The 15,176-nt window shown below is 42.3% G+C and overlaps 1 protein-coding gene across 1 annotated transcript in view; it reads right to left on the reverse strand.

The window, feature by feature from the left end:
- FAM13A (family with sequence similarity 13 member A) overlaps window positions 1-15,176 on the reverse strand; it is a gene marked incomplete at both ends in the record, with an annotated part of 130,416 nt that overhangs the window by 13,078 nt on the left and 102,162 nt on the right. Inside the window, 5 exons of the mRNA XM_080628694.1 lie at window positions 242-462; window positions 595-676; window positions 1,777-1,915; window positions 2,299-2,512; window positions 10,954-11,104. Coding sequence (XP_080484820.1) covers window positions 242-462; window positions 595-676; window positions 1,777-1,915; window positions 2,299-2,512; window positions 10,954-11,104 — 807 coding nt within the window. The remainder of the gene's footprint in view (window positions 1-241; window positions 463-594; window positions 677-1,776; window positions 1,916-2,298; window positions 2,513-10,953; window positions 11,105-15,176) is intronic.

Below are 15,176 nucleotides of genomic sequence, written 5' to 3' on the forward strand. Positions count from 1 at the left end.
ATACAAGGATCAGAGACAGAACATACAATGACATTCAACAGAAACTGAGCTCTGGAAAAAAAAATAATCAGATACTAAAAACAGAGGAAAGAAACCAATGCCAGTGAGCCAGGAGTAAACGTTGTGGACTTTGTGACAAAATGCAGAAGACATTTCACAAGAAGGCTTTCATAAGTTACTGTGCAGCCAAGAGTTACCTATGTGTAGCTAAAGGCCTAAATCTGATCTCTCTACATTGTACCTTTATATCTTCAGGTCGGTTTGTCTCTGTTCGTTTTTCTTGAAGCTTCTTCTGGATAGAATCAAGGGTTGCTTCCACGGCAGGCTTGGCAGATTTATCTGACAGGTCTTGCTTCTTGTCATCATCCTTTTCAAGCTGAGAGCCGAAGCTCTTGGGGAGCGTGTTGCTCCGCTGACGCACAACAGGGCCAAGGTCCTCCTCTGATATCTTCAGTTTTGACTCTAAACAGGGACATTTGGGGGAAGATGAGCAATTTTTCTTTTTTAAAATGTGACATGTGATTGCTACCTAACATCAGATTTAAATGGGTCAGAGTTCAGCTGCCCCCCAAAGGTGCATCAGTGACTGCTCACCTTTAAGCTGCTTTCGGAATTTGGCCAAATCATTTGTCCATTTGAGCACTTCAGGGTTGGCTGCTTTGTCGCTGTGCGAAGGCTGGGAGGAAAGAACAGTCATGCTGAATCTGTGTTAAACCAACAGGAGAGACTTACTCAAACAAGCATGTGCCACAAAGAGGTACAACAGAACTTGGATCCAGCACAGAGCACGGGCACTGGCTTCTGAATGGCATCTGCATACTTCTGACCAGACTGTTTTGGACCTTGCTTTAACTGCTGCTGCCTGTCACAACACTGTCCCTTAGGGGCATTATGAGATTAACTTCTTTTTAGAAAACACAAAACTGTTGATGGCAAACATTAAGTTGTAGGAGTAGCTCAGAAGGAGAGATGCACATTGGAATCCTTGTGCCTACTGCTTCCTAACAAGAGGGCACCTCCAAAGTAGAGGAAGCCTAGCATAAACAGCTTGAGAAGTGCTAGAATGCGTGTATCCTTACCAAAGGATACTTCACATCCAAAGATACCAAAATAACCCAAATGCTAAGTTACAGCAAGCTCTGAGCATTTCTCCCAGCCTTTTCTACTGTAGGAAAGATCCTTTCAGTACAAACCTTTGTGATTTAGATCACCGACAAAGATGCACACATGTAGAGCTTTAGTTCCTTAAAAAGCTTTCTGTGCATGGGAAGGGCATGTCAGGAATAATTAGAGTACAGTACACTGCTACTGCTTAGCAGCACTTGACTGTGGCTCCTCGCTCAGGAGTAAAGGCGGCTGCTCTCTCTCCTCTGCAATGCGCTGGTGTCCTGGGATTACCATCATTCTAATGAGATACGCAACTGTGCTTCCCACAACCTGAATTTAAATAGGCAAACAAACAAAACATAGCTATTCCTACACACTGAGTGTGTGCTTTTGGCACACTGTCTTAGCAGTGATCAAAATCCTATGAGTTTATTAGACTGTCTCTTGTGCTGCACTGATAGCACCTAATGCTTGGAATGTTAATTTGTTTGGTGAGGATGAACTCTCTTTTTTGGGGTAGCAGCTTTTTTTTTTTTTTTTTTTTAATTTTTATTTTTTCTTATAAAAGCTTTCAAGATTTCCGTATGTTTGACAGACTTCCCTGATGTCCCTTCCCTTTGCTGCTCAGGCATATCTCTCCATACAAATACTTAATTCCTATAGACTCACTCTGTATTTCCTCTCCTCTTCAAATTTTTCCTCAAACCTCCTGATCTTTTTCTTCAATCCCTGAATCCTCCGGGTGAGTTGTGCAGGGGTAAGGTCCTCTCTGTCATCTTCATAAGATCCCAAAGATGAACTCCGCCTCCTACCAAGAATAGAGATTGCAGAAAGAGCTTATCCAAACAGCCACAGTACATCTTTATTCAGAGCAAGCCACTTAAACTTTGTGTAAATAAAGGCCAATCTCACAGAAGTGAGAATGCTATGTTGCTACTCTGTAATGACCGACAGCACAAGATGCTCTAACAGCCTCTTTCAGCAACACCAGCTCCCTAGATATTAATTCACAAACCCACAGATAAGTAGTTTACCAAGAACTTTTCTAAAAGCATGTTTCCCATCTGTAGCAACAAGAACCCAACACAGCACAGCTATCTGGCACGTGATCCAAAGAGATGTTGCTTGATGCAACTGTGTAAACCCTTTACAGCTAAGTGCCAGAGTCAGCACAGACAAATCACAACCCACCTCATGAAGGAATGAGAATTGGGAGGGGAAGGAGGCACTTCTGTATCATCCAGGTACTGTTGGCTCTGTCCATAGGCATAGAAGCGAGGGGACAGCATAGGATCGCTGTCCTCATCCAGAAGCTGGCGAATTAAGCGACCGGCCTGAGGGGAAAGGCGAGCCTCATCTGAGTCTAAGCCGTCTCGCTGCCACGAGGAAAGAGCAGGGATGGGCTCTGCGAACAGTTAAGACAAAGGCTGGTTTTATTGGTTTTGTTTTACATGTACAACAGATACCAGGCAACTTTTCTATTGAACCCTGACCTGTTTGTGCTGGACTGCAATTCTTTGTTGTCAGGCATTCTCTGGGTCATTACTTTCATCTGCCCAGGGTGCAAAGCAATGCGAAGTATTGCTTGTCTACAATGGGTACTCTAACTAAACACAAATAATCTCCTAGGTGCAACAGAAAACTGCACCCAAAAGTTGGTCAGTAATTGTCACAGACTGACACCAAATGAAGCTACCACCAGCCAGCACCCTTGAGGAAAAAATTATGCTGGGCAAGAAAGATTTATAGGCACACAGCAGTACAAGAGACAACTGGATTACAAGATGATTTTTTTCAGTTTCAGGATGTACAAATGCTGTAAATTAGTTGTCTCCCTGTAGCCTTCAGCACTTCAACATAACCCTGTCACCTGCTGTTGGAAATTCAAAGGTAAGGAGTAAGCACAGGTTCTTCTGGTCTGCAAAGGAAAACGTGTCTCACATTACTACCAGTTCCACAGGGTGCCTAGCCTGTAAATTAACAATGATGGCAATATGATCTGAGTTTCCCCCTTTTCTCTTTCACGTACAATTTTCCTGCCTAACAGTATGGCAATCTAAAGAGCTGGAAGCAAAAGCAGTGTTCTACAGGGAGATGGGGGAGTGGGAGAGAAAGAAACCCAACATAGCATTGCTGATTAGCATAATGGAGCCCACAGAAAGTGATTGCCTCAATCTTGTGATCACTCCTTCCAGATGCCATAAGGAGTCTAATGTTTTGTGTTCAGATAGTTTACTAAGCTGATCTGCATGCTCCTACTTAGCACCACAGGATTAGACAGTTTAAGAGCCAGGCTTTGAACTTATAAATCTAACAAATAGTTCTAGAGTCAAGTAAGAAAACAAAAACGTTATAGAAAGTTCCCAGACCAGTAGCACAGCTGTGGATTCATTATTTCCAGTGCCTAGTGCAGAAGAATAGGCATTCGTCTTTCATGAAGGGCCTTTTGAAGTTATCAATTTTTGAATAAAAAGCACCATTTCCCTTTTCTGAACAAGGTTAACATTTTCATAGCTCAGAATGGATTGCATGCTGTTTAGTATTCCCTCCCATGCATCACTTGGACAGCGCAAGATCATTCACAATTCAGTTATGACAGGCACAGTGGTATTTCGCCTGTACATAGCATCAAACAATGCTCTCCTCCTCTTCCCTTGTTCTTTAGCACAGGAATATAAATGGCACGCCTCTGCTTAGAGGCTGGTGCTGCATGCAAACTGATGAGTTGCTCTAAAAAGGGATGGCTGGAGGTTTTTGCATAAGAAGCTCTCACAGGTGTTGTGATAACTGAAGCATATACAAGCCTGGTTTGCAGAGGCTACTTTGATGAGGTATGCAAGTCCCAAGTGCCTGTCAGCTGTTTTATCACAGATTGAAAAGCTTATGCACTTTTCTCAGTTAATTTCTGAAACATGAGTTCTTTCTAATCTGCATTCAACCTTGGCAGTTCCTAATACCTGAAATGTTTTCCTCAAGGAATCTGATAAGAAGGAAGGTGAAATGAAGGGCAAACCCTGCAGCCGAACTGCGACACTTTGGTGTCGCATGCTTCCCTGAATCACTCATGATTTCAGGAAGGCCCTCACAAGATCTCTTGTAGTAAAATAAAGGCTAATAACACAACAGGAACAAATTTGATACATTTGACTAGCAGGAATGAGGTTAAGTGAAGCGTACAGGTTGGGCAGAGAAGAGATTCAGAGCAGCCCTGTGGAGAAGGACTTGGGGGTGTTGGTCGACGAGAAAATGAACATGAGCCGGCTTCAGTGTGCACTCACAGCCCAGAAAGCCAACCGTATCCTGGGCTGCATCAAAAGGAGTGTGACCAGCAGGTCGAAGGAGGTGATCCTGCCCCTCTACTCTGCTTTCCTGAGACCTCACTTGGAGTATTGTGTGCAGTTCTGGTGTCCTCAACATAAAAAGGACATGGAACTGTTGGAACAAGTCCAGAGGAGGGCCACGAGGATGATCAGGGGACTGGAGCACCTCCCGTATGGAGACAGGCTGAGAAAGTCGGGGCTGTTCGGCCTGGAGAAGGCTGCGTGGAGACCTCAGAGCAGCCTTCCAGTATCTGAAGGGGGCCTACAAGGGTGCTGGGGATGGACTATTCATCAGGGACTGTAGTGACAGGACAAGGGGTAACATGTTACAGGGGAATGAACAGGAGAAGTTCAGATTGGATATAAGGAAGAAGTTCTTTACTGTAAGGGTGGTGAGGCACTGGAACGGGTTGCCCAGGGAGGTTGTGAATGCTCCATCCCTGGCGGTGTTCAAGGCCAGGCTGGGCAGAGCCTTGGGTGACATGGTTTAGTGTGAGGTGTCCCTGCCCATGGCAGGGGGGTTGGAACTAGATGATCTTAAGGTCCTTTCCAACCCTAACTATTCTATGATTCTATACAATTATTGCAGACATCTTTCATTTCCAGTTTTTGGAATACACTCTTACTCCCAAACAAAATTTACTCTTGGAAATTGTTAAATCACATCTCCATGGAATTTACATAAATGGAATAAACTTAGCAGAAATCAAGAGCATATTTAGTAGTAGCTAAACTAAGCTTCTACACTAGCTAACAAAGCCACTATTAATCATGCACAATGCATGTGACTTTGTCCCAAGGTGGATTTATATACCAGATAGCATGCGACATTCAGGGAACTGTGGTGGCTCAAAGAGCCTCTGATCAAACCCCCAAAGACAACAAAGCACTTAATGCAAGCTAACGGAGACTGAAGTATGTGTACTTTTTACTTTGTTGATTTCAAAATACTGCACCAAAATAGAAACTCACATTCCAAGGGAGAAAATGTTAAAAAGGAGAAGGAAAATAGTCCCAAAAGAAAAAAATCTAATTTGAGACTTAACAGAAGAAATGGCTGCTATAGAAAATCAGCTGGTGTTAACCCTTGCTCCTGGAAGGCCTGACTCCATGGGTAACTTCCTTCCCTTGCTGACTGTGAGTATTTAGAAGAAAAATACCATCTGCATACAAAGTGGATAATTCCCCCGAAAATAACACAGCTAAGGAACATATTTGTGTATGTAGAATTATGGATTTTATTTACATTAGATCAGGAAGTGGACCAGAGCTGTAGTTCAACTGCCTTCTCTCTCATACTGGCCAAGTGCCAAGTGCTTTAGCTGGGAGCACTGGAATTGATGGATTGCACAAATATAACAGGAACCTGCTAAGAGTAAGCTGACACTTTTTCTGACAGTACACAAACAATCGATTCCTGTTTAACAGAATACATAATATCTTCTGTTACTAATTCATCCAAGATAGCATCAAAGTGTTGAGCCTTTTCTGAAGGCTGCTAAATCCCCGGACTTAATGGTTCAAGTTTGAAGTATCTGCTATCAAGATTAACGTTGTCACTCTTTACCCTTTCTGCTAATTGAAGTATAAATTCTCAATAAAGAATGCAAATGTTTCACCTTTTTTTGATATTGACTTGACAGAGCAGTTACCCTTCTGTCATCTTGTCTTGAACAGATCTCTCTTGCTCAGAGAAGACTCTGTTTTCTAATAATCTTCACATTCTTTCCATGTACTATTCCCCTCCCCCCCCTTTCCATTATGACAACCTTTCATAAAAAAAAATAAATAATTTGGGAATACCGTGGCTGTACTAGTGCACAGAAAGGGTGAAAAAATGTTCTATTTCTTGGTCTGACTCTTAACGGGATTCTTTTAGGTACCCCTTTTCTAAGTTGGAATAGAAGATGACAAATATGCTGGTATTGAGCCTGCAGCTCTTCAGAAGTGCTGCACTCCCTCTCAAAATCCCACAACCAGCTAATCTCTCAACAAAGCTGTCAGCCATCTGCCAGGTGTTGCTCTGCAGAACTCTGTAGGCACACATACGCCTGTGGCAATACAACCTCTCTGCCAACCTGCTGCATAGAAGGCTGGAGATATTAATAATCCTGCATCATGCAAGAAGGAAGACAGATAAATTGTACGAAACTGGTGCATTATTGATGAGCTCCAAGCCATCTAGCTGACAAAACCTTCCTTTTTTTATCATTACACTGTATATTTGCCACAGGGTTACTGGGGGCTGCAGGACCAACAGAGTGGTGCCCCCACACACATCCCACCTGAGGTGCAGCTGGCAAAATGCTGCAGGCATCTCCTAGTTTCCTCTCTGCAGCCACACAGATGATGTATGCTGCTAACACTGCTTTTACACACACTCATCTGACAAACAAAGGAGGCCAAATCTTAGCTGCTGTAAACCAAAGCAGGTCTGTAGGGATTAAAGAGTCTAAACTAATTATAACACCTGAGGTCCTGGTATTAAATCCCAGTCGAAAGACCCCTCTTAAAGGCCTCTCATAATGCTGTGAATAAAGCAATTTAAAACCCCAAAACATTCACTAGCTCAGTAACCACCTATTTTACTCATTTTATAAATAACTATTTGAAAACATCCTTGTTTGAATACATCAGCAGGTATTCTTCCTATTTATGTAGATCAAAAAGAATGGCCCAAATAAAATGCTACCATGCCTTTTCAGTTAGTGAGATGACACATCTCTCAGCTAACTGAAACAAGCCAACTTTCTGTTTTATTTATAACATAATGTCATAATAAACAATGAAAAAATACATTTTAAAAATATCAAAGCTATAAAATAAAATCAGTAAACAATGCAATTATTCTTTTCTACATATGGTAATAAAAATTCATTGTGTTTCATCACCTTTTGATTTCTTACCCAAGAGGGTTACACACAAATACACTGATTCATCTAATTCCACTGTGTTGAAAAAAAAGAGAGATCTAAATCCAGCTTCCCTGTTGCTATACTGTTTGGATTTTATTTATTTATTTATTTATGTTAAATGGGAAAGCATCAATTAAGTCAGTACAGAAACTATTTGTAGATCAGCTTCACCCTCAGGGTCTCAGTGCTGCAACACTTGAGTTCTCAACACTGAGAACTCAAATTGTGTTTTAAACTTCTATTTCTATTATTTTTTTTTTCTTTAAGCTTAGACGTCTGCAGAAAAAACGTCTGCTGATCGTTTCGTGTTTGTTACTGCAAACTCTGCTTGAAGTCTCATCTATGGAACTTCTTTTAAAGTGTCAGAAATCAGGCGACATAGGCAGCAATCACACACATCGCATCGATTTACTGAACTGCCTATTCAGCTCCAAGCTGCTAACAGGGCCAGCCGCTGTCACGGAGAGCAACATACTTGCAGATTTTCCTTGAGGGCAGGATAGCAAGTTCTGGGCTTGAATTAGAAACATTTGGTAAGAAATCTGCACAATAGCACTGGATTGTGAGAGAACACTCTGTCCTCCTTGCCCACAGCACTGGATTCAAACATAATCCACAACAATTAAAAACCTTTGCAATGGAAGTAGCTCTGAAAGCACTTGCTCACAAGGGATCTCAGTTGGCCCCGACTGACTTAGCAGGCAAGCCTAGCAGTCAGATACCCCAGCTCACACCAACAGCTCAGTTCGCACCCAGCCTGAGAATAAAACTATTTGGTTTGCACCCGTGAAATGCACGCTAGTAAAATAATCCTCTTGTGCTATGGGAAATGCACCCAGGCTGAGCATTCACCACTTGAATTTGGCTGGGGCACTGTTCATGCCCTGCATACTACATCAATAGCCTGATGATTACTACACATGTGCTTCTATATGTAGCACGCAAGGCAGAAGAAGAAGGTGGGCATATGGCATAGCGTAAGCCTACGCACTGGACAAAGCAGGAAGCCAACTTCTCTGTCCTCTCTCTGCTCAGCTTTAAGTAAACGGAACACATCCTCAAGAAGTACAGCAAATTTCTCCTCTTGTGAACAGATTTGACTATGTGGTGAACCTTAGAAAAACAAAAAAGAAAGAATCCAGTAAAAGTTACTTCTAGTACAACATAAAAGGTAGGGGGTACCCTGCCAACTCACCTGGCAGCAGTTATCTTTGCCCCTGAACAAGGGCTTTTAAGGCAGCTCTGGTCTTAACACGATGGATAGCCTGCCTGAGTGACAAATAAAAGCTAATCAGTCGACAAGGTTGTCTTGTGTATTTTTGTGCCCATTTTTCAAGGCTCTTTTTCTTGATATTTGAGTGGAGACAGTGACAGCTACAGCTGAAGGCAGCTCCTCAACCTGTAATTGTTCTCCCAGGGCACTTGCGGTTAGCTGCCCTGATCACTAGATGCTCTGTATCCCCTTCAGTACGATACAAAGGATCCTGCCCCCAAAAGTCAGCTCAGCTATGTGCTAGAGGAATGAGTAGCTTCCCAAGAGATGGACCTACCAAATTTTCTAGAGCAAAGCAACAACCAACTCACACTGTGCCTCCAAATGTTATTGCATTTGGAGACACAGTCCTTTCCCTTTTCACTGGGAATGCAATCAGAGCTGCAGCATGGATGCTGAAGAATTGTGTGAAGGTTTGAGTGATGCAGGCCGGTTGGCAGGGGAAGGGAGGATGCCATGGTTGCTAGAGCCGTGGATGGGTGGTAGAACCCTGCCTTGCAAAGCCAGTCTCAATGACAGACTCTGCTGTTACCTGCAGAAGCAGTCTAAGAGTTTACATTAAGACCTTCCCCTCCCTAGCTGCTGCAAGCTTGATTTCACATCCACAGCTAGGAAAGACTCAGTCTCTCCTTGCTGAGACACAGAAGGCACCATTTTCCTGCTCTTTGATCTGCACCAACAAAATGGTGACTCTGGAAGGCATGTATTTTAGAAGACATCTCTCTCACCCTAGACAGCTGATTCCTTTGCAACTGCCCACCTCCTCCTCTTGCGAAATACATGTGAACAGACCAGAGGAAGGAAGAATCAGACAGCAGCACTCTTCAAGCACAGTCACACATGCTCATAATCCTGTGTCATACTTACAGGGCAGGAAAGCTAGAATCCAAACATAATAGCATGTCTACAAAGAAGTACAACTTATTTCATATGATGAGAAAGCCTCTGGCAGAGAGAAAGGAGCTGTGTACTCCCTTTCATGCATTCGTATGACTTCTATTAGTAACCCAGGAATTAAAAAAAATGTCATTATTTCCAAAGGCTCACATGACAGCTGAAGCCACACATCACCTCTGAGAACACAGACATGCTCATCCTGGCCTGAGACCCTGCAGGCCAATGCTAATTAGCACTTCAGCAAACACATAAGGCTTCCAAGGCCTCCTAGGAGCCCTTCCATGGCCCTTTGATCAGCCACGCTGCATGTTTAGTGATACCACCCAGGGAATCCCTGCCTAGCAAGCAAGTGAAGAAATTCTCTCCTGTCCATGATGACTAGTTGCCTGGCTGAACCAAAGGCAGCCATGGCCGTGGGTTTGCTTTACTCATTCACGCCCAAAGCATCATAACTACTTCCCTCCTAGAGAGAAAGGTAAAATATACTAGGTCATGTATGCTGTGGAGGCAGAAGCAGAGGACGTAACTTCTCAGTGTGCCTCAGAGATTTTTTTTTTAGAGCAGTAAATTAGTTACACATTTTCCTTCTCTTGCTTTATTGAAATACCATACTCGCATTTTCCTGTTTCTTCCGTGTCAAAGCCCTTCTCTTTCACTCCTAAAGCACAAACTAACAGAATTCTTGCTTGTACACATACACAGTAATTGGTAAATGATTTGATCCTGGAAGTGCTGGACACCTTAAAGTCATCTCAATTTCAAATGAAACTGAGGTTCACGGCACCCAAAGAATTGCCCCAGATTTCCCACACTTAAGTCAGTGCAAACAGCCAACCAAGCATGCACTCTGGAGATGAGAGCTAAGAAACAGTATTGAAATAACTTAAACTACATGCAATTTAACATTGCTGTTTGAGCTGGTGATCAGATTTTTTTACAGCATACATAGAAGTTGTTTGTAAGAGCCATCAAAAGACACAGTAGCAGAGAGACAGCCTTTCTGCCAGCTGTGCTTTTCAGATCCAAAACATTATTTTCAAACACTGAGCGAAGTGGAAGAAAAAGGAGAAAGAAGGAAGTTCTTTCTGGACTGGGAAATACAGAGTTTCTTTGAAGTGCAGGGCAGTCTAGCTTAATACTTGAGTGACCAGCTGCCAAGAAATAAGCTATCCTGAAACACTAGGGGACTTAACAGTACTAAATAGCACATGAAATTAACTTCAAGAATAAAACAATTGATTTTATTCCTATAAGTGACAATAGAATTAGTACCCATCCAGTATTTTGCTTCCAGTTTCACCAAACTTTCAGTTCCATATTCAGACAAAATTGCTTTCCTGTTATTTTTGGCAAGGGAACACAATAACATGATATACCCACCCCACTCATTTTCCCCCACTCTCTCATTTCACTCATACAACCAGCCTTCACACAATCCTACCTTCCCAGTTGTTGTCATCACATAGTGCTGTCAAATCCAGCTGAGGCACTTCTGACACAAAGCTGTTTTCCTGTTCATCAGCATCTTGATTTCTTTGCAACTTGTTTTCAGGAATGCCTGGATGCTCTTGAATCTTCATACTTGAAGTCAGCTATATTCCCATACACCCACAGAATGAGAGAGAAAGAAAAAATGTTTCAGGAGGCAGAGGAGGAAAAAAACCCCTCCAGTCACAGCAGCAGTAAGCTCATGCCTTTAGCTAAAAAGATCCAAACAAACAGACCCTGATGTTTCCAGCTCCAAATTCAAATCCCCTGCTCGGTGACCCCTATGTACTAATTGCTCACTCACACTGGTAAAAACATCCTTCCATCTGCCTTCCTTGAATTTTTCCTTCTTTAGAAAGCCACTGCAAGTTCCCGAGACTGCCTGCCCTGACAACTGCATGCAGATGAAAAAGCCTCCAGTAATAATTGATTGGGATGAAAAGGGAGGGAGGAAGGCAGGGAGAAAAGGAAGGGGGGGTGTGCTGCGTACACTTCCTATAGGAGCACAACTCCTTGGAGCAACAACAAAAATGCTGCTGCTGTTGTAAGGCTGTAGCAATATGGTGTCTTCCGAAAAGCAGGCACTGGAGCTCCTGAGGTAGCAGCCGCAGACAGCAAGCAGCACAGGCTACGTACACGAATGCTCTCATGCAAGCTGTGCTGGCTCAGATCAATTAGTGCCAGCTAAGCTGTGCTGGCTGCACATTCCCCGATTTCCTGTGGTTGTTTTCTAGCTGGGCGTGGGGAGAGCAGAACTATTTATGGAGGAGCTCTGGGTATTAAAGCAGTGTTGCGCAAATCCAAATGGCAGTGGGGTTTGGCATCTCGGCTGGAAGCAGTGTGGACTCTGGGAAAAAGCCAAATAATTCACACAAGCATCCAATGACTTAGGAGGAGGGAGAAAAAAAAAAAGCAGAATGCTGTCAAGTAAATGATTCATCATTTAGCACTACCTGGAAGCAACTGCTGTTTGTCTCACCACTATTACCCCTGCACATAGCACACGTTGTGTGCATTTATGCAGAAATCGCTGCCGTTCCCACAATCAGATACACAGTGCGCGTGTCTGTGATAGTGCTTGATGACAGGAGCAGTTTTGTCACTCTAGAACAAATCAGCTGTAATGCCTCACAGAGGGCAGGAGGGAAAAGGAAGTGCAAAGCACGTACATAAACATGCAGTGTGATATGTATAAACCTACCAACGAACAGAGCTATCCGAACAGACAGCATTACGTTACTACATAAACTATTTGATCTTGTTAAGAAAAGCTTAGGCATAATTCTCTCAAATATAGTCTAGCAGGTAGACAACATGCAGATTTGCCCCCTGCAGGTATTTTGATTATTTAGCAATCTGCATATGCTGATGTGTGAAGAAAACGGGCCTAAAGAAAATAACTGGCACATTTGGATATATTTTACTTGTGAATCCAGAAGCATGGCCAAACTGTACTAAGTCGACAGCCTTAATACATGCCATTAAGGCACACTTAATTCTTTTCATCTGCATAAAGCTAACAATGTGTGTGTTTGGGTTGGTTTGGTCTTGGTTTTTTGTTTTTGTTTTTTTTCCCCCTTTGAGCAGAGAAAAACAAGTAAGCTTCATGTAGAGAAGGGGAAAAAACCTGCCCAGCAGATAAAGCATACAAACGTTTTTAGCTGGATTCAATCCCATCAATCCCTGCGACTGGACAGAGTGCTGGATAATCTCATCTGCCTTTCCCATGAAAAGCTGGACCAGGCGATCTTTTGAGTTCCCTTCCAACCTGGGCTGTTCTACAGTTCTAAAAACCTGGGTGGTGAATACTGTAAAGAGTGTTGTGCATTGTATTTGTATAAGGTTTGTATTTCCTTTTCATTTCAGTAAATCACCTCTTTGAAATATTATAACAAAAGGAAACACTAGATGACAGTTTGCCAAGCACTAATAACTCATATAGTTCGACACTAAATCTGATTACAAATGTGTTTATTGTGAGAGCTCTATGTGGAAAAATGCTAATTCACCATTCAATATCTTTTAAGCTGCTTCCAGGTTGGGAGGACTTAAATATTTCTTTAAGGACTAGTAACAAATTTCTTGCCAGGATCTAAATAGTCAGCATACATTACAAACAGAGAGACTGGTCAGTGGCCAGAAACAGGCAGACTTCTACATTTACTGAAGAACAAACTGTATCAGCTGATAAACTGCATTTAAATTGCCAGCACAGTATTTTAAAGCTGAAAGACATAAAGCAATAACTTTCAAAATAGGGGCTATTTTTAATTACATTAAGAAGTGTGAAGAGAGGAACCTATCTACATTTTAACAATTTCAAAGGAAGCAACCTGAAAATACCATCTCACCACCACCACTGATACTAATTACACTTAAATGTCTTTCCATGAGGTGTGTACACTCTCTGGACTTATTAAGGCTCTTAAATGACATCCGGAGCAGATATAAAGGCACTTCCCAGATGGGTAAACATTTTCATTACAGATATATTAGAAAGATCATATCTATGTCTTCTTCCTTCTAAAGTCACTCCAGTTCTTGGAAATACTTAAAAGCTGTTTAAAAACAGGCCTGTGCTGTGCCCACAGCCAGTTACTCTCCCTTCCTTGCTCACTGATGCAGTCCCTAATACAATGAATAAATCATCAGGCGTTCTGAAAAACAATGGTGATACAAACCCAGGAGACTCAAGAAAGCAGATGTTTAACCTTCTTTGCATTAATGCTCCAAACCCATAGAGTGGTAGATAATTCAGTATTCCCACTGCTTATTTTCCTATTTGTTTTCCTGATGCCACTAATCACCAAGCTCCTGGACAAAAATCCAGTATGGGGAACTACTGTGCTTACTGTGCTTTAGGTATGGATGCCCCTCAATTTCTTACAAACCAAAGAGACAGCAAGATGATGATCTCAGTAGCAGCTGACAGTCACAGTGTACTGTAGATATTACATAAAGAGCCACCAAAAAAAAAAACCACCCAAAAAAACCCAAACCAACAAACAACTTCAAACTAGGCACTTGGGTTCTGCTTTTCAGAAGCTGCTTTTGCCCCCATGCTTTGCAGGTACCAGTAACTACAGATCTAAGTAACTTGGGGATATTCTCCCTGCTCCAAAGGAAATTCAGCATAAAGAGCAGCTCAAGCAGCTAGGAATAAATGGCAACAGAAGAATCTTTGAATTCTGATCAGGGAGCTGTATTCTTTTCAATTACATGTGGATTCAAACCAATTTTATTTAAAAGGATTGCTTTCCCTACATCTGATCATCCATTACAACCATAAACAGGAAGCCTCCTTAAGCACCTTTTGTAATACAATCTGATGCAAGAACACAGCCATTCTGCTCCCTTCCTCCTGAGTCATGCCAATCCCCCTCTACACTTGTTGCTTAAACACTCTTCTTTATCAAAACCTGGGTACTAGAAACCTGTGTTTTTCAAATCACAGTCTATATCCTGGAGCTTAGCTACTTCCAAAGTCAGATTATGAAGGCTACAGAAGCACTGAAAACTAACTCAGGACATGTGTTTAGAGTTTTTTTTACTGCCTTATAGAGACCCAAGACTGCAAAACTGGTAACTATGACAAATTCAGAATATCTTTCCTAACATCTTCAGACTGGAGACAGGGTGAGAAAGAGAGTAAGAAAGTCCTTGCCCTTCCTCATCCTGAATGAGCTGTTTGTTACTAAAGGTATGTCTTTAAGCTGCCATAAGCAAAAGGCTTATAAGGGACAAGGAATGTAAAATTACCCTGCAGGAATGTAACATTTTCTTGACCTTGTAATTCCTATATAATACAATCTCTGGTTAAGGCTATGTCTTCTCCTGCAATTTAAATTGTAAATTTTAAAACTCTTGCTAAGGAGTTTACTTTAAGACGATGATTTCATATTCAAATATACCTCTCCCAGACTAATTTAAAAGCTTAATGGGAGTATTGTGTGGCATGGCAGTGACAGCACCTTCTCCACACGCAAGCCAGTACGTGAGGGACAAGGTGTTGCAAAATCCACGCTCTGGAAAACACAACAGCTTACAAGCAAGTGCCGGATCACTGGAGATTACGGACCCTGGGGGAGCAAAGTAGAAGATTCATTTAAGCCCAGTCAGAGCAGCGATCAAAGGCAGCACTGCACATCCCTTGCAGAGGTTACATGTTTCAGTGTC

The sequence above is a fragment of the Psittacula echo genome (genome assembly GCF_963264785.1).
Source record: "Psittacula echo genome assembly, chromosome: 1".
In the NCBI taxonomy this organism is placed as follows: Eukaryota; Metazoa; Chordata; class Aves; order Psittaciformes; family Psittacidae; genus Psittacula; species Psittacula echo.